Here is a 26,082-nt window from a genome sequence, read left to right as displayed (position 1 = left end):
CTCCTTTACTTACCTTCTTTCCTGACATCCTCTCTGCTGCTGCTCCTCACTGAGGCTGACGGACGTGATGACGTCACACCCGGCAGTCAGTGAGGAGGAGGATCCGGCGCTGGATGATTGGTAAGTTTTGGGGTTTTTTTCTCCTCTTTTTCTTGCTAGGGATCGCGGCACCCCTGTGACAGCGCCGCGGCACCCCAGAGAGCCGCGGCGCACACTTTGGGAACCACTGGCCTACACTCAATATTAAATGATTTGTGTAACAGGTCAATAATAAACAAGCTTATTTTTCTCTATTATGTGCACTGACAGTATTTTATTTTTTTTTGCCCATAGGCCAAATTTCTAGCCTTAAATGCAGTGTTAGGTCTTCATGCTACTCAGAAATTGCATTGGTTGCAAAAGAGACAGACTGGCAGAACAGTCCCAGATAGTAAGTCAGATGGCAGTCTAGCGTTTTCTTAATTGTACAAGAAGATGACATTAGACAAAAATAAAACAGACTAAATGAACTGCTCCATCTGGATAGTATTATGGTAGCTTAATAAAAGATACTTGGGCAAACCCAACATTTCTTAATAGTACAAGAATATAACATTGAATGTAAATGAAACAGATGAAACCATTAGAGGAATTTCATTTGTAGCCATAGTACTAGAGGCGCATCAGCAGTGAGTAGAAAACCAGAATAATATTAGCCTTAAGGAGAACATTAGATGGAAACACTGTACCTGATGCCGGACATGCAACAGGCTCCTTCTTGTAATGTAGAACAGATTGTTCTAAGTCTCTGGGAGTTACAGGTGGGAACTCCATGTAAATGTTGTCATTTTGAAGGTTTTCTGAAATGGAAGACATAGACTGAATACTCATCAGGAAATTATTGGTTCAGAAACTTACTTAATCAATTCCTTGACCAGTTTGCGTAACTTTTTTCTCTGCACGAGCCCAGAGGGACGCACACATATGCACCTATCCTGTGCAGTCTTGTGTGATTCTGACACTTGCGCCCACTTGCGTATCTTCATATTTCTAATTTCTGCCCACCTTTGTTCTCTAAGCGCTATTACATTCTTGGTGCATTTATGTAATGGACTAGTGTCAACTCTGATACACTCTGATCACACAGAGTGTGCCCGGACGTAGCAAACTTGAGTGTTCCTGCACTGAATATGCCCAGAAACGGACAATACAGTAGTTATAGAACACTGGAGGAACATCAATAGTGATTAGAACACTGAAGGAATATCAGTTGTGATTAGAACACTGGAGGAATATCTGTAGTGATTAGAACACTGAAGGAATATCTGTAGTGATTAGAACACTGGAGGAATATCCGTAGTGATTAGAACACTGAAGGAATATCTGTAGTGATTAGAACACTGGAGGAATATCCGTAGTGATTAGAACACTGAAGGAATATCAGTTGTGATTAGAACACTGGAGGAATATCCGTAGTGATTAGAACACTGGAGGAACATCAATAGTGATTAGAACACTGAAGGAATATCAGTTGTGATTAGAACAGATTGTAGCTTTCATTTTGTAAAATGTACTAAATAAATGACAACTAGAATCTGATTGGTTGCTATAGGCAATATCTGTACTTTTTCAAACCCGCAGTTTAGTAAATATACCCCATAGACTAAATACTCAACAGGTAATTATTGGTTCAGAATCTTCCTTAATCAACTCTTTGGCCAGTTTGCATAAAGTATATATCTGCCCAAGCCCAGAAGGATACACACATATGCACCTATCCTAGACAATTTTGTGTGATTCTGTCACTTGCGCCCACCTGCGTATCTCCATATTTCCAATTTCTGTCCACCTTTGTTCTCTAAGCGTTATTACATTCTTGGTGCATTCTACATTTATGTAATGGACTAGTGTTAACCCTGATACACTGATCACACAAGGTGACCCCCTGGGCCTGATTAATGTCCGGACATAGCAAACCTGTGTGATCCCGCAAGTAGTAATCACGTTAGCTACAATATGGCCCATTACAACTGTTCTAAATAATCAAAAAAAGTCTTCTAAATAATATTGCTGTATTCCTTACTAGATTAAGGGCAAGGTCAAATGGGTGTTTTATAATGCAGCCGTTTCCTGGGCAGAAAATTGCTGCGTTCTAAAATGCTTGTGTGACTGTAGGTAAGAAATCCAGGGCACTCTTTATGAATTTTCAGCATGTCTATTTCTATGGTCTTACACCCTTTTCAGGGAAGGACTGGCAAGCTTTAGCCCGGGGGGCAAGACTCGACTCAGCAACTAGGGATGTGCACGGGCGACTTTTGAGGTCTCGTGTTTTGTGTTTTGGATCCGGATTTTCTCGATGTTTTGGGTTTGGATTTGTTTCGCAAAACACCTGCCGAAAGGTTTTGGTTCGGATTTAAGGTTTTGGATCGGATTTAAGGTTTTGGATTCGGATTTTTTTTGAAAAAAGCCTAAAAAGTTAAAAAATCTATTTTTTGGGCTTATTTTCACTCCTACGCTATTATTGACCTCAATAACATTCAATAACAAGCATTTCCACTAATTTACCGTGTATTCTGAACACCTCACAATATAGTTCTTAGTCCAAAACTTTGCAACGAGCTATCTTTCTGGACTGCGTAGTGGAGTGGTCCCCACAATATAATAAGAAAACCATCAACTGGTATGAATCGCACCGAATAATGTACCTGGACTGCGTAGAGGAGTGGGTCACCACAATATATTAAAAACCCTGAACTTGTATGATTCGCACCAATAAATGTACCTGGACTGCGTAGAGGAGTGGGTCACCACAATATATATTAAAAACCCTGAACTTGTATGATTCGCACCAATAAATGTACCTGGACTGCGTAGAGGAGTGGGTCACCACAATATATATAATAAGAAAACCATCAACTTGTATGATTCGCACCAATAATGTACCTGGACTGCGTAGAGGAGTGGGTCACCACAATATATATAATAAGAAAACCATCAACTTGTATGATTCGCACCAATAATGTACCTGGACTGCGTAGAGGAGTGGGTCACCACAATATATATTAAAAACCCTAAACTTGTATGATTCGCACCAATAAATGTACCTGGACTGCGTAGAGTAGTGGGCACTGGGCACCACAATAAAAAATATATAGAAAACCTTCAACAGGTCTGAATTACACCCAAAAATAGTATCTGGACTGCGTAGAGTAGTGGGCACTGGGCACCACAATAAAAAATATATAGAAAACCTTCAACAGGTCAGAATTACACCCAAAAATAGTATCTGGACTGCATAGAGGACTGGCCACTGGCCACCACAATATAATATATAGAAAACCTTCAACAGGTCAGAATTACACCCAAAAATAGTATCTGGACTGCGTAGAGTAGTGGGCACTGGGCACCACAATAAAATATATAAAAAACCTTCAACAGGTCTGCATTACACTGCACATACTGCTGCTCCTCCATCCTCTCCATCATATACATGTTGGAGTTTCAGCGTGTGACAACCTCTTGTTTTTGATAATGTCAGTGCATTTTGAATATTTTTCAATTTGCCCCACACCACTGAATGTACTTTATCTATGATACGCATCTATCTATCTTGACTGCGTAGTGTGGTGGCCCCGGTACACAATTTGGTACCGAGGCCACAATATAATTAAAAAACCCTTCACGGGTCAGAATTCCACCAAAAAAGGGTATGGACTGCGTAGTGTGGTGGCCCCGGTACACAATTTGGTACCGAGGCCACAATATAATTAAAAAACCCTCCACGGGTCAGAATTCCACCAAAAAAGGGTATGGACTGCGTAGTGTGGTGGCCCCGGTACACAATTTGGTACCGAGGCCACAATATAATTAAAAAATTGGGCATCAACTGTCACCGTTGTTTAATATCTGATACACCTAAATATGGACTGCACAGTGGAGTGGCCCCGGTAGTAAATTTGGTGTCGGGGCCACAATACCTCCTCCAACTTCCAAGTGTAGTGTTTATAAAGACAGACAGCGTCGAAGTGTTATAAGTTGACTTTCTTAACCCTAAAATTGTCCCTGTTGCAAATATTCGTGCAATGGACGGTTACTTTTTTATTGAAAGACTCACGCTTTCAAGTGTAGTGTTTATAAAATATAAACAACAATACAGTAGTTTTAGAGCACGTCAATACCTCTTGTTTTAAATTATGACAGGGCATTTTACTTTTGGTTTAATTTCTTGAATTTGTTTAAATTTGGTTTTACTTTTTGAACATGGCAAACGACTGTTGATTGGTCATATAATGCAAAAAAAAAAGTTCCAAGATGGAATTGTCCTTGGGCCCTCACACCCACCTTTATGTTGTTGAAATAGGACATGCACACTTTAACAAACCAATCATTTCAGCGACAGGGCCTACCAAACAACTTTGGCTGAAATGATTGGTTTGTTTGGGCCCCCACACCAAAAAAGCTATTCATCTCTCCCTGTACAGACTAAACAGGCTCTACTGAGGCAAGATGTCGTCCTCATCCTCAACCTCTGATTCCTCTCCCCCTACAGTGTGTACTTCCTCCTCATCACAAATTATCAATTCGTCCCCGCTGGACTCCACAACCACAGGTCCCTCTGTAGTATATGGAGGGCAGTGCTGTACTTCATTGAGGAATTGATTATTCATTTTTATAAACATCATTTTTTCAACGTTGTGAGGAAGCAACCTCCTTCGCCGCTCACTGACCAGGTTCCCCGCTGCACTAAAAACTCTTTCCGAGTACACACTGGAGGGGGGACAACTCAGGTAAAATAGAGCCAGTTTGTACAGGGGCTTCCAAACTGCCTTTTTTTCCTGCCAGTAACAATATGGACTGTCTGACATGTCTACTTGGATGGTGTCAGCAAAGTAATCATCCACAATTTTTTCTATTGTGACAGCATCCAATGCAGCGAGAGTAGACATGTCTGCAATGGTTGGCAGGTCCTTCAGTCCGGACCAGATGTTATCAGCATCCCCGCCAGCGCCTCTTTTGGGAAAACTGAGCTTTTTCCTCGCAGCCATAGATGTGGAGGAAAATGAGGGTGGAGCTGTTGGCATGTCACGGTCCTCTTCAGAGGACAATCTCCTGACCAGCAGGTCTTTGCACCGCTGTAGACTTGTGTCCGCCGGAAACAGAGACACAACATACGCTTTAAACCGAGGATCGAGCACGGTGGCCAGAATGTATTCCTCTGACTTTAAAAGAGTGACCACCCTCTGATCCTGGCAAAGCGTACGAAGGGCTACATCCACAAGAGCTACATGCTTGGTGTAATCGCAATGGCTTACCATCTCCTCCCTCACTTTCTCCAGCTGCTTCTGCAACAGCCTGATCAGGGGAATGACTTGACTCAAGCTGGCAGTGTCGGAACTGACTTCTCGTGTGGCAAGTTCAAATGGCTGCAGAACCTTGCACAACACGGAAATCAGTCTCCACTGCGCTTGACTGAGGTGCATCCCCACTCCTTTGCCTATGTCGTAGGTGGCTGTGTAGGCCTGAATGGCCTTTTGCTGCTCCTCCATCCTCTGCAGCATATAGAGGGTGGAGTTCCAGCGTGTCACAACCTCTTGTTTGAGGTGATGGCAGGGCAGGTTCATGCTTTTTTGATGTGCCTCTAGTCTGCGGTAGGCACTGGCTGAATGCCGAAAGTGTCCAGCAATTTTGCGCGCCACCACAAGCATCTCCTGCACACCCCTATCACTCTTGAGGTAATGCTGCACCACCAAATTAATGGTGTGGGCAAAACATGGGACGTGCTGGAAATTGCCCATATTTAATGCCCGCACAATGTTACTGGCATTGTCTGACACCACAAATCCCCATGAGAGTCTAAGTGGGGTAAGCCACTGGGAGATAATTTCCCTCAGTTTCTCTAATATGTTGTCAGCGTTGTGCCTCTTATTAAAGCCTGTAATACACAATGTTGCCTGCCTTTGCACGAGCAGCCATTTTGTAGATGCTGCTACTGATGCAGCTGTTGCTGTTGCTGCGGAAGGGGATGCATCTACCCAGTGGGCTGTCACAGTCATATAGTCCTTCGTTTGCCCAGAACCACTTGTCCACATGTCCGTGGTTAAGTGGACAGTGGGTACAACCGCATTTTTTAGAGCACTGAGGACACTTGATCGTACTTCTCTGTACATTTTTGGTATCGCCTGCCTAGTGAAGTGGAATCTCGACGGGATTTGGTACCGGGGACACAATACCTCCATCAACCCTCTAAATCCCACTCCACTGATGGCAGACACCGGGCGCACGTCTAACACCAACATTGCAGTTACAGCCGCAGTTATACGCTTTGCAATAGGGTGACTACTATCGTATTTGGTGGTCATGGCAAACGACTGTTGGACGGTCAATTGTTTTGTGAAAGACTTAGCGGTCTTACGACTTCCCCTCTGGGAAGATGACCGACTAACAGCAGCAACAGCAGCAGTGGCAGTAGTAGGCGTACCGCTGCAGGATTCCTCGGATGAATCCCGTATTGAGGAGGACTCAGTCTGGCTGCTGACTTGGGCTGCAGGACTGAATCTGATGGAGATTGTGGAGGAAGTTGACGAGGAGGGTGTTGCTGGTGTGTATCCAACTGGACCACAGGATTTAGGTGTCCCTGTACCGATGAGGGTCCTAGCCCCAGTTCCTGAACTAACCACTGAACTATGAAGGTTATTCAGGTGACGTATAAGGGAGGATGTTCCTAGGTGGGCAAGATCCTTACCCCTGCTTATTTGAGCTTTACATAAGCTACATATGGCCATACATTGGTTGTCTGGATTTGGATAAAAATAACTCCAGACCGAAGAGGTGCATTTTTTGGTCTTCTGACCAGGCATGATGATGGGCTTTTTCATCCCATGGACATCAGCTGTTTCCCCCCCTGGTGCCTCATTTACAATAACCACATCACCATCCTCATCATCAAGTTCCTCCACAGCGCCAGCTACATCATCAATAGGCTCCTCCCGAGCCACCTCTTCCCGTACAGTGATGGGAAGGTCAGGCTTGACAACCACCAACACCCTTGGACTCGCCTTGAGGATTTGTGATAATTTCTCTTTAGAAGGCAGAGTTGTTTGCTGTTTTGTTGCTGACAGCATAACTCTCTTCAATTTTTTGGAGGGGGGAGGAGGAGGAGGGATAAGATCCGTGGGTGAAGCTGAACCACTAGTCATGAACACGGGCCAGGGCCTAAGCCGTTCCTTGCCACTCCGTGTCGTAAATGGCATATTGGCAACTTTACGTTTCTCCTCAGATGATTTTAAGTTTCTCTTTTTGCTACTTTTTCTTAACTTGGGCTTTTTGGGTTTTACATGCCCGGTACTACGAGATTGGGCATCGGGCTTGGAAGACGACGTTGATGACATTTCATCGTCTATGTCATGACTAGTGGCAGCAGCTTCAGCATTAGGAGGAAGTGGGTCTTGATCTTTCCCTACTTTATCCTCCAAATTTTTGGTCTCCATTATATGTAGCACAAGATACTGCAGAATGTGTGAACTTGGTAATATTGCAGTACCAATGGACTTATACTGCTGGATTGGTTTTGCAAATTTGGTTATAATTACTTTTTTTAAAAAAAAATTATTTTAATATTTTTTATAATTTTTTTTTTTTTTTAAAAAAACTTGGGAATAATGGGGAAATAACTATGCCCTTAGAAGCACAGAGCACAGGACACAGCACCACTGGACTGAACAGGACACAGCACAGGACCCAGCAGCACTACGGAACTCAGCAGGACAGAGCACAGGACACAGCACCACTGGACTGATACTGCAGAATGTGTGAACTTTGTAATATTGCAGTACCACTGGACTTTTACTGCTGAATGTGTGAACTTGGTAATATTGCAGTACCAATGGGCTTATACTGCTGGATTGGTTTTGCAAATTTGGTTATAATTATATATTTTTTTTTAAATTTTTTATTTTTTATTTTTTTTTACTTTTTTTTTATTTTTTAAAAACTTGGGAATAATGGGGAAATAACTATGCCCTTAGAAGCACAGAGCACAGGACACAGCACCACTGGACTGAACAGGACACAGCACAGGACCCAGCAGCACTACGGAACTCAGCAGGACAGAGCACAGGACACAGCACCACTGGACTGATACTGCAGAATGTGTGAACTTTGTAATATTGCAGTACCACTGGACTTTTACTGCTGAATGTGTGAACTTGGTAATATTGCAGTACCAATGGGCTTATACTGCAGGATTGGTTGTGCAAATTTTGTGGTAATTAAAAAAAAATTAAATTAGTTTTTGGTATTTTTTTAAATAACTTTTTTTTATTTTTTTAAACACAGGGGAATATTGGGGAAATAACTATGCCCTTAGAAGCACAGAGCACAGGACACAGCACCACTGGACTGAACAGGACACAGCACAGGACCCAGCAGCACCACTGACCTCAGAAGGACAGAGCACAGCACACAGCACCACTGGACTGATACTGCAGAACACAGCACAGCACAGCACAGCACAGAACTAAACAGCACAGCACGAGATCTACCAGGACAGAGGACCACCTAACACACCCTCCCTCTACCCTGATCAATGCCCGAGTGAAGATGGCGGCGACTAGCGGGGAATTTATAGGATCCGAGTATCGCGAGATCCGACAACGGGATTATGAGTCAGAGCCTCAGTTTCAGATTTGAATTTGGCGCCAATACCCGGATCTGTCTCGGATCCGACTCGGATCGGCAACGTTCGGGTGGGCTCGGATTTCAAAAATCCGAGTGCGCTCATCTCTATCAGCAACCTATTTTATATGAAAAGTATGCAGGTGGCCCAGTGACCCAGCCCAAGGTAGCCCACTATGGGACCAGCCCAGGGGGCAGATGCCCCCCTGCCCCCCAGGCCAGCCTACCCCTGACCCTTTTTATGAGAGTTATTATTCACTGATTTCCATAACAAATAAAACAATGAAGAAATCATTAAGCAGTCTAAAGCTTTAAAAAGATATAGAAACCACAGAGAAAAAAAGCATGTTCAACATCTAACAACCTTTATCTGAGAAACTGATAGCATCATATTCTGTACACGGTGACAATGGGAGCGATGAGCATTTACAGGTTTTCTGGTAAATATAATTACATTGGCTGCAACAAATTTGGTTTATTGGATTAAGGACCAGTAACTAAGAGTGAAATATGCAAATCCGCAGCATATGCCGCGTATAAATCAGCCTATTTATATGCCTAGTGAATACATAGGTGCATCCATGTGCACATGGTCTGCATGATCATTTCCGGGATTGTGAGTTGTCAAGATAACAGGTATATCTGGCCCAGTGCTACCCACTTCACGCTGACTGGCCACTCAGGGATGCTTTAGCATGCCAGGGAAGTCTAAGCAGTACCTTTTAGGGTTCGTATAGTCCCTCAGGCAAATGCAGTTAGAAAATAAAGCAATACATTTATTGTAATAAAAACAATCACTAGATTATTATGTACACACAGTAAATAAATGCCAGGCAGGTATACCACATCATCTGTCCATTACTCCAATAACTTAAGGAGATACAATCACCTGGCTATTCAGATTTGACGACCCATGGACCTCTCTTAGCTGCATATGTAGATTCTGGTAGTGAACAACCAGACCTTGCACCTTCCAGGAATAAAATCACAGAATGACCACCTCCTTCCCTCCCTGGAGTGGCTCCTTATATCTAGGGTCTAATTTCACAGTGTTTTCCCCTCCCTGGGCAAACCCCTGGGTCTATCCTTCTTAACCATTGGTGTTACTGTATCCGGGGTTTGGAGGGGGAGTGGAGATGAGCTGTACTTCCACAGAAGGTCTCCTGCTGGGTTCTAGACGAAATGTCTGAACTAGTCATGTTGAGAACAATGGATACTAATTGGCCTTCCCCCTCACCTGTATCCTGCAATCTGATCCTTACCCATAACCCATCTGGTTTCACTTTAAGGACAATGACTAACCGCTTTCATGCAATATCAACAAGATACAATAAACAATATACATATTTACAATGAGCTACAATGTCACCTTATCCACGTTTAATGTAATTAGACACTGCAGTGGTATTCTGTTGAGCTGGGGAACAAAAGCAAGGGCTATAAAAAGTACATGCTATAATCCACATTTTGTGAGAAATGAGGGACAGGCTGGTTAGGGTGATATTAATACCTTGTTTCACCAAATGAGTCCAGATGGAAATGCATAAGGAAGAAAATATTACATTGTCATTTCAAAGCTCTAAAATCTAGATTCTCTGAACCCCTAAAAATTACATTTTCAGATAACCAGGATGGTAAAAGACATTGATCAATGTAAACTTGACAATCCCCTGCAGATCTTCTAAATAGTCCACTCATAACTTAAGGTACCTTAATGGGATCTGATATGGTCCAAAAGCTGATAATGCAGTCATTTGAGCTGCTGTGACATCACTGTATGGCATATTAATCCACACAATGCATTTCTGCAAAGCTACCAGGTAACCAGCCAACTCTCTCTCCTAACATGGCAACCTGCTGCAGAGAAGTGAAAGGGAGCAGGTAGACATAGTTAGTTAAGTATAAACACTTCAGTGATTTCATGTGCGCTATTCAACTCACCAAAAAGATGACATTGATATATTTTGCTCTGAAATAGTGGCTTTGCTTGCTCTTTAAATGTAATGTTTACACTACTAAAATACAGTTTCTTCAAGACTAATTTATGTGTGGGGGGACATCGGGACATAGAGTGAGGGGACATAGGGACATATCTCACTACTGTACAGTTTAATGTTTTTATTACATTGGTATTTGTGTGTATAAATTGCCCCCTGGTTGGCACAAAGAGATGTTCACTTGAAAGTATTGCCTAACACCCAATCTCTGACATCTTCTGAGTTTCACAAAAAGCAGGTCATATTGCAGGAGGAAAGAAGTTCTGCCACAACCCCCTCCCTCATGACTATTTTGTCAACTCTTGACTCTCATTAAAATATCATGTTTAGCATACAAAATCTCCTTTTGCATTTATTTTTGCATACAGTATAAGTTGCATGAGTGGGCCTAACCCATATTTAGCTACGAAATTCCCTAATCTTCCCTTCTCTTCTGTTACAAATCTATGTTTTGTATGTGACAGCAGCACCTTTAATCCACCAGAGGTGCTGCTGTTCTGCTCCTGAGCTTGCACCATGCCTGTACAGGTTAACCTCCATGCCTAATTAGAACTGCACCTGTGTCACAGCTTCTAATACCTGCCTCAACCTGTGCTCAGTGCAGTTTATCCCTGGCAGCTACTGGTTTATCCCTGTTCATGTTCTGCTTTGCTGCTGTTTGATCTCCGGTTGTGACCCTCTGCCTGATTCCTGGACCCTGCTTGTTGCCCTGACCTCGGCTTGATTAATGGACTATGTTCATTCACTTGTGACTTTGACCTCTGCCTGGCTATTGGATTCTGCTTACCCTGATCTCTGCTTGGTCACTGGACTCCGTTTGTCTGCTTCCCTGGACAGCCTCGTGCCTCCTGGACTGGGGTAACTCATTATTCTTGTCCCTGCTATTTAACTGTACCTGCCATTACTTGGAACCTGTTGCTCTGTGGACTTTCCTACCATTGATCACACCTGTTCTTATCTGTGGATTTGAGTTAAACCCGTTTAGACTGCTACCTGGAAATCTGCATATCCCACAAACTGAATCCCTGTTTATGTATTTTGCCTGAATAAAGTCATTTAGTTTATCATACTTCTGTTGCTGCTTCCTGAATGCACTAGGAATCATAACATCTTCACATCAGAAGATGTTATGTATGGCCCCACTACAGATCCTTCATCTTCATATGTAGATCCAATGGGCTTGGAGATCACATTATCAGACAACTACCCAACAGCTTTTCTAACATAGAATAGTAATTCATAAGTATAGCAGGCATGGTCTGTGGTTATGGGGGCCTTAAAGAAGATACAACAGGCAATGTCTAGACTCGTATGAATATATATGAAGCAATCATAGAATATTCAGACATCTTGCTTTCTAGTATATTCTTACATTGGATTTTTTTAGAAGATCTATCTAATGATCAATATCCACCTTATAATTGGTATGATGCTAATTCAGTCGCATTTTTGGCTTCATTCCTGAGGAGTGCAAGCTGGTATCAATAAAATCTAGATTAGTAGAACATTAGATGATATATCCACTGTGAGTTGATAGCTAGATCATTGGTGAGTAGTGAGGAATGTCAGGGACAAGTAGAACACTGAAGAAGAAGTAAAAGCAGAGGATAAAGCTTTGAAGTATTAGAACTGTTACCAGCTGTACATCAGTAATCTCTCTACTTACCACCAGGTTCTAAATCAAGTTTGGGTACGTCTTCATAGATGGCATCATCATATACATTTTTGCCAGACTTAGTAGCACCTGTATTCAAGTAGAAAGTTATACTTTAGCTATCCCTTGGGATAGGAAATTTCCTGCACAACTCATCCTATAATTCAATGTCATTTTAATACTACTACTAAATTGAGGTGTACTGCTAAAATTCATCATCATGTATATGCTAACAAGAAAAAACATTAAAAAGAGTAATGTATAGATTTTCTAATTTAGCAATGGCAGTGGTGAATGGAATACCAGAGGAATATCAGTGGTGAGTAGAGCACAGAAGGAATAACAGTGGTGAGTTGAACGTTAGATGAAATATCAGTGGAGAAGAAAACACCAGAGGAATATCAGTGGTGAGTAGAGCACAGAAGGAATAACAGTGGTGAGTTGAACGTTAGATGAAATATCAGTGGAGAAGAAAACACTAGAGGAATATCAGTGGTGACTTGAACACTACAGGAACTTTAGCAGTGAGTAGAACACTAGGGGAATATCAGTAGAGAGTGGACTACAAGATGGAATATCAGTTTTGAGTGGAACACTAGATGAAATAGTGTTGAGTTGAACTCGAGACTAATAATAATAGTGATTATCGGGGATTAATAATGATTAGTAGTTATTATAATAATTTAATAGTCATTATAGTTATTATTAGTAATTAACAGTGATAATAATTGTGGGCAGAATACAAGATATATAAAATATCAGTGGTGAGTAGTGGGTGAAACGTTAGAAGGAATATCATGAATGCCTTATGGAATATCAGTGGTAAGCGTAACACCAGATGGAACAGTGATGAGTAGAACCCTATATTGAATATCAATCATAAGCACTTGTTAAATCAGTGGTGACTGGTGAGAATTATTAGTGTCAAGTAAAACACTGGCAGAAGAAGTAAAAGTAGAGGATAAAACTTAAAGCATTAGAATTGCTGCCATGACTAGAATTATCTTGTACTTACTGCAAGGGCCTGCATTTGTTGTGGGCACTTCAGAGGTAGCATAGTCATACATAACTGTGTCAGACTTAGTAGCACCTGTATTCAAGTAGAAAGTTACATTTCATTAATATAATTTCCCAGAATTCCACATCATATTTATGCGAACAATAAATAGCATTAAAAGATTGACTAACAAATGTTGTAACTTAGCAATGGCTGTGGTGAGTTGAACAATAGATGGGATATCAGTGGTGAGTTGAACAATAGATGGGATATCAGTGGTGAGTTGAACAATAGATGGGATATCAGTGGTGAGTTGAACAATAGATGGGATATCAGTGGTGAGTTGAACAGTAGATGGGATATCAGTGGTAGGTTGAGCACTAGATGGGATATCAGTGGTGAGTTGAACAATAGATGGGATATCAGTGGTGAGTTGAACAATAGATGGGATATCAGTGGTGAGTTGAACAATAGATGGGATATCAGTGGTGAGTTGAACAATAGATGGGATATCAGGGGTGAGTTGAACAGTAGATGGGATATCAGTGGTAGGTTGAGCACTAGATGGGATATCAGTGGTAGGTTGAGCACTAGATGGGATATCAGTGGTGAGTTGAACAATAGATGGGATATCAGTGGTGAGTTGAGCAATAGATGGGATATCAGTGGTGGGTTAAGCAATAGATGGGATATCAGTGGTGAGTTGAACAATAGATGGGATATCAGTGGTGAGTTGAGCAGTAGATGGCATATCAGTGGTGAGTTAAGCAATAGATGGGATATCAGTGGTGAGTTGAGCAATAGATGGGATATCAGTGGTAGGTTGAGCACTAGATGGGATAGCAGTGGTGAGTTGAACAATAGATGGGATATCAGTGGTGAGTTGAGCAATAGATGGGATATCAGTGGTGGGTTAAGCAATAGATGGGATATCAGTGGTGAGTTGAACAATAGATGGGATATTAGTGGTGAGTTGAACAATAGATGGGATATCAATGGTGAGTTGAGCAATAGATGGGATATCAATGGGGAGTTGAGCAATAGATGGAATATCAGTAGTGATTAGAACACTAGATGGAATATCAGTAGTGATTGGAACACCAGATGGAATATCAGTAGTCAGTATAACACTAGATGGTATAGTGGTGACTCTATAATAGGAGTAGTGAGAGTAATTAGTTGGAATATCATGAATGACATACGGAATATTAGTGGTTAGGGCAACAGCAGATGTAACAACAATGGTAAGTAAAATACTATATGAAATATCTTTACTTATTACTCCACACTTATTACACTATATGGAATATCAATTGTGAGCAGTCTTGTACTTACCGTAAGGTACTAAATTCGGTATGGGACCTTCTGAGGCATAGTCATAAGTAACTGTGTCAGACTTAGTAGCACCTGTATTCAAGTACAAAATTACATTTAATTAAGATGTACTTTTCCCAGAATTCAACATCATGCTAACGGGCCTAATTACTATTGGCCACACTTTTTAATTATCATCCCTTATAGCAACAATAAAGGACGATATATCGCATCTGATAAGAGGCTGTCCCAGCGATGACTCTGCCTTAATAACAACTCCGGGTTCTGACCTGGGTGTAAATGTATGAAGCTCCGGGTTCTTCAATACCCGCGAGTTCAGCGTCTTCGGCGATTAAATTTAAAGCGGCGCTGCCTTGTAAAGGGAAACTTCCCTTTACAAGGCAGCGCCGCTTTAAATTTAAGCGCCGAAAACGCTGAACTCGCAGGTGTTGAAGAACCCGGAGCTTCATACATTTACCCCTTGGAGTCTATACTACATGTGTGACCTTAGTTATTTAATAGAGGGGAGAGTACGAAGCCTGTTGCAATGCTCTCTTGCGAGCTTGATAAATTGGCCCACATCACAGTCCCCATTGAGAATTATGGGGATTCCGGTATTCTGCCATAATTAGCCTAATGCAGAAGATATCTGATATTTCCTGTGTTAATCTTTTGTTAAATAACTATGATACTAAAATATGCCTAAACCATACAGAAACAGCCATGGTCACTCTACTTCAAGGGGACAATTGACTCTAATCCTCACAGCATCTCCTCCTTAGAGCTCTCTCTTTGCTCCCTTGACCTTTCTCCTTCTTTCTTCTCCCGCATGTCCGACAGACACTCTGCCATCTCCACTTAGGTAGCTGTACACTACCTCAATCTCAACATAAGCAAAACTGTGCTTGTCATCTATCTACTGCTCAATGTCCCATCAACTTCTCCCGTTTCTCTCACAGTTGATATCGCCACCTCTCCCCTGTTCTCCTAGGGGTCATCATTGATTCTGCCTTCATCTTCTCTCCCCACATCCAGTCCCTAGCGCAATCCTGTCGCCTCTACCTTCACAACATTGCCAAGGTTCACCTTTTCCTCTCCCTCAATGTCATCAAGTCCCTTAATGATGCTCCTATCATCTCCTGCCTTAGTTACGTCCCTACTCTCCCACTCAGTTCTGTTGGTGACCTTCTTGTTTCATCCTTTCACCACCTCACATACACCCACCTGCAGGAATATGCTACTCCCTATCTCCCCTCTGACAAGACTCTTCCCCTTTTGTCCAATATTTCATGCACTCACTTAAAACTCAACTCTTCACGTTTGCCTGCCCTGCCCCGTCCTGCTTTAACTCACAATCAATCTGCCCCATCCACTTGTTAACCTTGAGCAGACTAATTGGTCCATATAATTCTTATCAGTCGTCAAATGCTCTCCTCAAGGGGTCTATTTATGACCCTTCGTTTTTTTTGACTTGATACTTTTCAATCCTTATCTCCTTGATAAGGATTGAAAAGTAACGGCTATGTATTAAAAAACTTCTCAGGGACAGCAGTGCCGATAACCTGCTGTCCCTGAGAAGTGACTCACCTGATCATCGCAGTCTTTTCTCATTTTTCAAGGCTGCGATGATCTTCTCTTGTTTTTTTTGTTTTTTTTGTTAGTGCGCATGCACCGACTGAATAGTTGGTGCATGCGCAGTAACATCCTTGCTGGCAAACTGCAGGATGATTGACAGGAAGGGATCACATGATCCCTCCACACATGCGCTGTCCAGCTCTGCTCTTCAGAGCAGAGCTGGACAGCGCGAAAGTTTTCAGATATGTTAATGTACGCCAGCTTCAGATGGCGCCAGCTTCAGATGGAGTACATTAACATGTAAAAAAAGAGAAAATTTTCTCTAGTTAGCCTTTAATACATAGCGGTTCTGAGCACTTCCCATACACTGTTATGGGGAGTGCTCAGAAAAACGATAGGAAATGCAAAGCAGCAGATATCTGAGATATCTGCTGCGATGCTTCAATAGTACATAGTGATTTCACGGTAAACACCCGAAAACTGTTGTTTTCGGGGGTTTACCACAGGAAAAATGCTTGGTAAATAGACCCCTAAGTGTGATACTAGTTATAGCTCTGCATTAGATTTTGCACCAGATGTGGCTCTGCATAAGTAATGTTTCAGTAGCTCATGGTAAGTCTGCTCAAAAGGTTGCATTGTGTCAACCAGAACAATTTATTTAAGTGATTAGTCTTAAACAGCAAACTTAGCCCATCTAGTAACAAGGCTACAACAAAAATGGATGCAAAATGTGTTTCACACACGTTTTCCCTAGAATTTTTACTAGCATTAAAAAATACTAATGCAATGCCAGTAGATGGCCTCAAGTGGAACAGTAGAATATCAGCGCTAAGCAGAAAACTGTAGGAATATCAGCTGTAAGTAGAATCTAGGATGGAATCACTGTACCAGACTTTTGAAACAATGGAGGTTTCTTCTTGCGATCTGGAATTGGAGGTCGTGCCTTCTGCTGTTCTAAGTTAGTGCAACATGCTAGCGGAAAATCCTGATGTGCTTTAGATTTTTGAAACCTCCTGCCGTCCTGAGGTAGCACTAAAAGGAGAATACTATTAATTATGCAATAATAGCAGCTTCTGCCACACTAGAGGAAAAAAAATAGCCTTAGTACTATAAGCAGCTATATAACCTGGCTTTCAAGCAAACAGGCTTTCATGTGCGGATATCATGTAACATTGTATTGTGATAATGTCCAGTGGACAGGTCAAGTGGGGGTGTAGTGTCCTATGTCTGTACAGATTAATGATGGGAAACCTGATACACCTTCACACATTATACTTAGGGCTAGATTCACTAAATGGCGGGTTTGAAAAAGTGGAGATGTTGCCTATAGCATCCAATCAGATTCTAGCTGTCATTTTGTAGAATGTACTAAACAATGTACTAAACAAATGACAGAGAGAATCTGATTGGTTGCTATAGGCAACATCTCCACTTTTTCAAACCCGCCGTTTAGTAAATCTAGCCCTTAATCTTCATAAAAAGTTAAAACTACATTTAATTTAAAAAAAGACACATCTATAATATATCAGCAGACATCTTAATGGAAGATAAACAAGCTATAAAAAACAAATCTGACAATTCTATGTGACTTGTAGCTTTTGAGAGTTTGGTGTAAGACTGGAAGATTCATAGCGACAGAAACCGACTGCTCCATGAAAAGAATAAGATCAACTTTAGTTTTATTTTCTGCTTCGTGACCCACTGATCTTCACACCCAGCCCCACCTCTTATTCAGTAAGTTTAGCTAGGCAAGAAGGAGAGATTAAGAGCTTGGGGTGACAGGACATAAAGCAGGAAAGAGCTGTGGGCTGCAGGTGTAGGCTTGGCAGGCTGCAGGTCGTCATAGGTCCTCCTGTCGTCCACCGTTAGTATAAAATAAATGTATTATGATTGTGTCCAGTGATCAGGTTATGGAGAATATGTGCAGTGTCCTATGTCTGTATAGAGTGTAATAGAATTGTATTATGATCATGTCCAGTGGTCAGGTCATGTTGGGGGTGTAGTGTCCTATGTCTGTATACAGTGTAATAGAATTGTATTATGATCATGTCCAGTGGTCAGGTCATGTTGCGGGTGTAGTGTCCTATGTCTGTATACAGTATAATAGAATTGTATTATGATCATGTCCAGTGGTTAGGTCATACTGGGGGTGTAGTGTCCTATGTCTGTATACAGTGTAATAGAATTATATTATGATTATGTCTAGTGGTCAGGTCATGTTGGGGATGTAGTGTCCTATGTCTGTATAGAGTGTAATAGAATTGCATTATGATCATGCCCAGTGGTCAGGTCATGTTAGGGGTGTAGTGTCCTATGTCTGTATACAGTGTAATAGAATTGCATTATGATCATGCCCAGTGGTCAGGTCATGTTGGGGGTGTAGTGTCCTATGTCTGTATAGAGTGTAATAGAATTGTATTATGATCATGTCCAGTGGTCAGATCCAGTGTCCTATGTCTGTATACAGTATAACAGGATAGTATTATGATCATGCTCAGTCCTTATGTTATTTGGGGATGAAGTGCTTTATGTGGATACAAATGTTAGGAGGTAAGACATCATACAAGATATGTTAAGGGATCAGGGTCTTTAGATTAAAAAGATTAAAAAGATCATATTGAAGGGGACGTCACTTTCAGCTTGGATTCAAAAATATATCAACAAATAAGTATTTTCAAATACAGTACTAGTGTACAGTAGTGGCCTCAATGTAAATATAGAACAGTGTCATGTAATAAATCTTACAAAACTAAAACATGTTAATTAAGATATTAATGTTTTTCTCTCTCTGGTCTAGGAATCACTGTGCTTATAGGTCCCATGCTTCATGGTGGGTACAGCAGATAGATCTAACTTGATGTTATCTATAGCTGCACTCACCCGTATAGTCTGGCTCTGTCTACTTTGTAAGTAACGCTATGGAGCTCACTAACAAAGCACACCTGATGTGCACAGCAAAGTATCTTGGTTTATGGACAGTCCACAAGGTGCACATCTAGGTGTGAACCTATCCTTTGTGCACAAAAGACATCTTCATAAACCAGGTTGGCAAAGAGGGAGAGGTTGAGAATTCGCCTTCTGCTTGGCTTAGCCTAATTTAATAATCTTTAGAGTGGGGGGACATTGTGACTGTCTTTATTACTTTGTTTCTGAGGCACGAGAGATGCATGGACTGGTCAGTCAGATTTTTCCATAGGTGTTGGTCAGCTGGTGCTTGGCAAATTGAGAAAAACTTAACAAAGGATTGACTCTAGAAGGGTACTGCACCAATCTGTATTTTTATGGATGATGCCCTTTTGTTCTTGGTGATTTAAAGACATTGTTGAGACCACTTATGTCCAGGTGGTATGAAGCCAAAATCAGCAGTAGACAAGAGGCAGATACTAAGCACTGGACTGGACCCTCCAACATAAGATACACCAATTGGGACAGGAGCAGAGACTGACATCCCCTAATTACCCAGCACCTTACACCATGGAAACTTCAGGGGCATTAAAAGCAGTGCCCAGTAATCCTTGACTGACTTGAATCTCAGGCATTGTTGGGGTTTATGATTCCCACTGGGCTGGACCAAGGGACCAGGCATGACATTGGGGTGCCTTCTTCAATCCACCAATCTACCAAACTCTGTGGGTTTGTGCTTCAGTGTGTGACCACTGGAAGGATGGTGACTCTAGGCTGTACCGCTGCCTCTCTTACGGTTCTGAGTAACTATCGGAGCAGACTCCATGTTGTATGTACTTGTATGGTTACGTGTTCCCTCTGGTCATTATGTTATATGGTTACAGTGTGGTGGTATAATTTTTCTTATAAGATATAGCTTCGCTGGTGAACTTTGTTTTAGTAAACCTAACATTCTGTATATCTGCCTGGGGGTAAAGTTATTACTAGAGATGGGCGGGTCCGGTTCTCCGAGAACCGAACCCACCCGAACTTTGGGTATCCGAGTACCGAGCTGAGCAGCTCGGTACTCTCCCGCCAATTCCGAATCCAAATCGAGGCCGAACGTCATTGTGACGTCGTCGGATCTCGGGACTCGGTTCTCGCGATACTTCAACTTTATAAATACACGCCTCCACAGCAATCCATCGCCATTTGACAGAGGGAGAGAGCAGGGTGTAGTCATAGGCTAATTAGAGCAGGGACAGAGAAAGAATACAATATTGTTCTTGCAATTGCTCTAACCAAAATCGCTAGTGCAGAGAGGAGGATAGAGGTTTATTATTTTTTCTTCATATTTGGCACTCCCCAGCGCTTTTGGGTTGTCCCCCATAATTGTGCATTAATATTTCTGGCTGTCAAAAGTCATATCTGTCAGCAGTATCTACTCAATAAATGTTAGCACTCCTCAGTGTTTTTGGGGTGTCCTCTCTAATTGTGCATTAATATTTCTGGCTGTCAAAAGTCATATCTGTCAGCAGTATCTACTCAATAATTTTAAGCACTCCTCAGTGTTTTTGGGGTGTCCTCTCTAATTGTGCATTAATATTTCTGGCTGTCAAAAGTCATATCTGTCAGCAGTATCTACTCAATAATTTTAAGCACTCCGCAGTGTTTTTGGGGTGTCCTCTCTAATTGTGCATTAATATTTCTGGCTGTCAAAAGTCATATCTGTCAGCAGTATCTACTCAATAAATTTTAGCACTCCTCTGTGTTTTTGGGGTGTCCTCCCTAATTGTGCATTAATATTTCTGGCTGTCAAAAGTCATATCTGTCAGCAGTATCTACTCAATAATTTTAAGCACTCCTCAGTGTTTTTGGGGTGTCCTCTCTAATTGTGCATTAATATTTCTGGCTGTCAAAAGTCATATCTGTCAGCAGTATCTACTCAATAAATTTTAGCACTCCTCTGTGTTTTTGGGGTGTCCTCCCTAATTGTGCATTAATATTTCTGGCTGTCAAAAGTCATATCTGTCAGCAGTATCTACTCAATAAATGTTAGCACTCCTCAGTGTTTTTGGGGTGTCCTCTCTAATTGTGCATTAATATTTCTGGCTGTCAAAAGTCATATCTGTCAGCAGTATCTACTCAATAATTTTAAGCACTCCTCAGTGTTTTTGGGGTGTCCTCTCTAATTGTGCATTAATATTTCTGGCTGTCAAAAGTCATATCTGTCAGCAGTATCTACTCAATAAATTTTAGCACTCCTCTGTGTTTTTGGGGTGTCCTCCCTAATTGTGCATTAATATTTCTGGCTGTCAAAAGTCATATCTGTCAGCAGTATCTACTCAATAATTTTAAGCACTCCTCAGTGTTTTTGGGGTGTCCTCTCTAATTGTGCATTAATATTTCTGGCTGTCAAAAGTCATATCTGTCAGCAGTATCTACTCAATAAATTTTAGCACTCCTCTGTGTTTTTGGGGTGTCCTCCCTAATTGTGCATTAATATTTCTGGCTGTCAAAAGTCATATCTGTCAGCAGTATCTACTCAATAAATGTTAGCACTCCTCAGTGTTTTTGGGGTGTCCTCTCTAATTGTGCATTAATATTTCTGGCTGTCAAAAGTCATATCTGTCAGCAGTATCTACGCAATGGATTCAAAGCAGTCCACATATGATCTAAATGAGCAACCAGGTTCTGTCACCAGTCCTGATGTTAGTGTTCCCAGTACGTCATCTGGCCAAGGCGATGTCAAACAACAGAGTGTTTTCAAATTAGTGCAAAAAACAAAAACCAAAAAAAAATTTACTGTATTGAAGCGAAAACGAAGTGTAACTGAGCAAAAGTTAAGTGACGATAAAAAAAAAATTGCAAGCATGCCATTCTACACACGCAGTGGCAAAGAGAGAATGAGGCCTTCACCTTTGGCTATTAGTGGCAGATCCCAAAAAGTTACCCAGCCTACAATTGGTGCACAACTACTGTTACGCGTCAAAGCTGAGCTGCAAGATACCAGTGAGGCATTACAGGAGAATATTTGCTCTGATTCACAAATGACAACAATCCCTGTGGAGAGTCCATCCAACAGTGGGATGTCTAATCGTGAGCATTCTGCTGATGTGTGCCTTAATAGCCCGAGTGTAGCCGGTGATACCCAAATTGAGGATGCCACTTTGGAATTAGAAGAGGATGAGGGGGAGATTTGTGTAGGCGACGAGGGCGCTAATGAGGATGTTGATGAGGATGAGGTTGTTTGTGTAAGTCCTGCACCAGTGGCAGCAGTTCTGGCACGTGACAAGAAAAAGGCCATTGTCATGCCTGGGCATAAAACAAAAAAATCCACTTCTTATGTGTGGAATTATTTCTACCCAAATCCAGACAACAATTGTATAGCCATTTGTAGTGTATGTGAAGCCACAGTCAGTCGAGGGAGGGACCTTAACCATCTTGGAACCTCGTCTATGTTACGCCATTTAACGAGAGTTCATGGCAAAGTGTTGGGAAAAGCTGAAAGTTCTTCCCAAAAGAATACAAGCACTCCCTCATCAGCTAAGACCCTCCGCTCACCGACATACCGACGGCCACAAAATACACCCACCACACCATCCTCATCAATATCCTCAGTAGCGCTCGGAGTTAGCCCGGCATCCCACTTAAGGCTGGATGACTCCGGCACTATTATTGATTCCTCTGAAGAAAGCGTTAGTCCTGCTGCTGCTGTTGCTGCTGCTGGGGGTGAATCGTCATCCCAGAGGCAGGTGAATAAAATGAGCAGTCCTACATTTCAGCAATTAACTGTGAAACAATCCTTTGCGAGGGGAAGCAAATATGACAGCAGTCACCCAGTCGCCAAGCGAATCACAGACGCCATGGCTGCAATGTTAGTGTTAGATCTGCGTCCAATCTCCACCATAAACGCAGCTGGTTTTTCACAGTTAATTGAGGTTTTGTGTCCGCGTTACAGAATTCCATCGCGACACCATTTCTCCCGTAAAGCTATTCCACAACTATACCAAAAAGTGTGTAAAAATGTAGAGATTGCGCTGAAAAATGCCATTCTGCCCACTGTTCACTTAACCACAGATATGTGGACAAGTGGAAGTGGCCAAACCAAAGACTATATGACTGTGACAGCCCACTGGGTTGGTCATTCACCTTCACCAGCAGGAACAGCAGCAGCATGTACACCACTACGTAACATTTGTCACAGGCAGGCCACTCTTTGTATCACCGGCTTCACTAACAGGCATACGGCTGACAATTTGTTACGCAAACTGAGAGATGTGATTGATGCATGGCTTATACCACTCGGACTCTCCCCAGGGTATGTCATTTCAGATAACGCCAACAATATAGTGCGAGCATTACAGCTGGGTGATTTCCAACATATTCCCTGTTTTGCTCACACCATCAACTTGGTGGTGCAGAGCTTCCTACGAAACAACCGTGAGGTGCAGGAGATGCTTTCGGTGGCCCGTAAAATTTCAGGCCATTTCAGGCATTCAGCCACAGCATGTAGGAGATTACAGCAGCTCCAAGAGCAGTTTAACTTGCCCTGCCACCAACTTAAGCAAGAGGTGGTAACTCGGTGGAATTCCACCCTGTACATGCTTCAGAGGATGGAGGAACAGCGCAAAGCCATCCAAGCATATTGCACAAGTCATGACATTGGGAAAGGAGGGGGGATGTATTTCACTCTTGCACAGTGGGGAATCCTTTCAGTGCTGTGCAAGGTGCTGAAACCATTTGAAGTTGTGACATGTGAGGTCAGTGCAGACTCTGCTAGTTTGAGCCAAGTCATTCCTTTAATTAGACTATTGGAAAAGCAGCTTGAGAAAATGAAGGAGGAGCTGAAAGCAAGCAATTCAGCAAAGTATGTTGGCCTTGTCGATCAAGTACTTAATTCGCTTCACAATGATCCTCGAGTTATTAAGATCTTGAACTCGGATCAGTACGTTTTGGCCACTGTGCTTGATCCAAGGTTTAAAACCTACATTGAGTCTTTACTTGTAAATGAGCGAGATGTGAACTTTTGCAAGGAGCTATTGCTCAGCAAGTTGGCCGCTGAACTGGGCCTCGGCTTGACGACGTGTCCTCCTTCACTTTCTCAAGCTGTTGCTCGTAAAAAATTAAATTTCCAAAAAAGAAGCAGGGAAGACACAGGGGGCAGACGAGAACAATTTAACATCTGGGCTGGTTTGAAGGATTTTTCAAAAAAAAGTGTCACTTTGCCCATAAGTCCATCCAATATGAGTATAAACATGCAAAGGATGGTGGAGGATTACTTTCAAGAGGTAGTTGATATGGAAATGTCAGACAGTCCCTTTCCTTACTGGGAAGAAAAGCAAGCTATTTGGAAACCCATGTACAAACTTGCTTTGCAATACCTAAGCTGCCCACCCTCCAGTGTGTACTCTGAACGAGTGTTCAGCACAGCAGGGAACTTAGTCAGTGATCGCCGTAGAAGGTTACTTCCCAAAAATGTGGAGAAAATGATGTTTATAAAAATGAACTACATCTTCCACGAGGAAGGCCTTCACCATCCAAGACATGCAAGCACTGACTGTTCTCTAATGGCGGATTCAAGCGGCGATGAATTGATAGTCTGTGATGATGACGATAACACTGATGAGGGTGAGGATGAAGCTGAAGATGATGCCGATAACATCTTTTTAAAACTTTCTATGTAAGTGTAGGGTGCAATCTACCCCCAAAGAGGAAAGGGACTTGTGGCATTTCCATATCACATACCATCTTGAAAGGCTGCTGTTAGGGCAATTTATCCTTAAGGGTAGGGTGTCATAGACAGAGTGACCCTAAACTGGCTTTGTCCATTTTTCATAATATTGTACAGTCTATAATGGCTGAATTTTTTAGTATTTTATACAAGTGGAGGGGGGCCTAGAGAGACAGAAACCAAACTGGCTTTCTCCATGTCAATTAATATTGTACAGTCTATAATGGCTGAATTTTTTAGTATTTTATACAAGTGGAGGGGGGCCTAGAGAGACAGAAACCAAACTGTCTTTCTCCATGTCAATTAATATTGTACAGTCTATAATGGCTGAATTTTTTAGTATTTTATACAAGTGGAGGGGGGCCTAGAGAGACAGAAACCAAACTGGCTTTCTCCATGTCAATTAATATTGTACAGTCTATAATGGCTGAATTTTTTAGTATTTTATACAAGTGGAGGGGGGCCTAGAGAGACAGAAACCAAACTGTCTTTCTCCATGTCAATTAATATTGTACAGTCTATAATGGCTGAATTTTTTAGTATTTTATACAAGTGGAGGGGGGCCTAGAGAGACAGAAACCAAACTGGCTTTCTCCATGTCAATTAATATTGTACAGTCTATAATGGCTGAATTTTTTAGTATTTTATACAAGTGGAGGGGGGCCTAGAGAGACAGAAACCAAACTGGCTTTCTCCATGTCAATTAATATTGTACAGTCTATAATGGCTGAATTTTTTAGTATTTTATACAAGTGGAGGGGGGCCTAGAGAGACAGAAACCAAACTGGCTTTCTCCATGTCAATTAATATTGTACAGTCTATAATGGCTGAATTTTTGGGTATTTTATACAAGTGGAGGGGGGCCTAGAGAGACAGAAACCAAACTGGCTTTCTCCATGTCAATTAATATTGTACAGTCTATAATGGCTGAATTTTTGGGTATTTTATACAAGTGGAGGGGGGCCTTGAGAGACAGAAACCAAACTGGCTTTCTCCATGTCAATTAATATTGTACAGTCTATAATGGCTGAATTTTTTGGTATTTTATACAAGTGGAGGGGGGCCTTGAGAGACAGAAACCAAACTGGCTTTTTCCATTTCTTTACATATTTAACTATAAGTGTAGGGTGTAATATACATTCAAAGACGATGGCTGCATTGCCAATATGCATAGATGGAGAGGAAGACAATCTGTTTTGTGTGTAGAATAGGCCTACCAACGAAGAATTAAACTGTTTTTTGGGATGATTTATTACCTCAACAATTAGATTACTTG

General features: G+C 41.8%; 1 protein-coding gene across 3 annotated transcripts in view; it reads right to left on the bottom strand.

Annotated features, from left to right (window-relative positions):
- The window catches only part of LOC142106860 (circularly permutated Ras protein 1-like), a 105,337-nt gene that overhangs the window by 43,978 nt on the left and 35,277 nt on the right, over positions 1-26,082 (bottom strand). For all 3 annotated transcript variants that reach the window (XM_075189898.1, XM_075189896.1, XM_075189897.1), the window contains exons 4-8: positions 17,078-17,221; positions 14,636-14,707; positions 13,319-13,393; positions 12,316-12,393; positions 729-839 (exon numbers count right to left, since the gene is read on the bottom strand). In XM_075189898.1, coding sequence (XP_075045999.1) covers positions 729-839; positions 12,316-12,393; positions 13,319-13,393; positions 14,636-14,707; positions 17,078-17,221 — 480 coding nt within the window. The remainder of the gene's footprint in view (positions 1-728; positions 840-12,315; positions 12,394-13,318; positions 13,394-14,635; positions 14,708-17,077; positions 17,222-26,082) is intronic.

Source organism: Mixophyes fleayi, chromosome 11, assembly GCF_038048845.1.
Source record: "Mixophyes fleayi isolate aMixFle1 chromosome 11, aMixFle1.hap1, whole genome shotgun sequence".
Lineage (NCBI taxonomy): Eukaryota > Metazoa > Chordata > Amphibia > Anura > Limnodynastidae > Mixophyes > Mixophyes fleayi.
The sequence above is the reverse complement of the archived record's forward strand: the minus strand, read 5'-3'. Positions and strand labels throughout refer to the sequence as shown.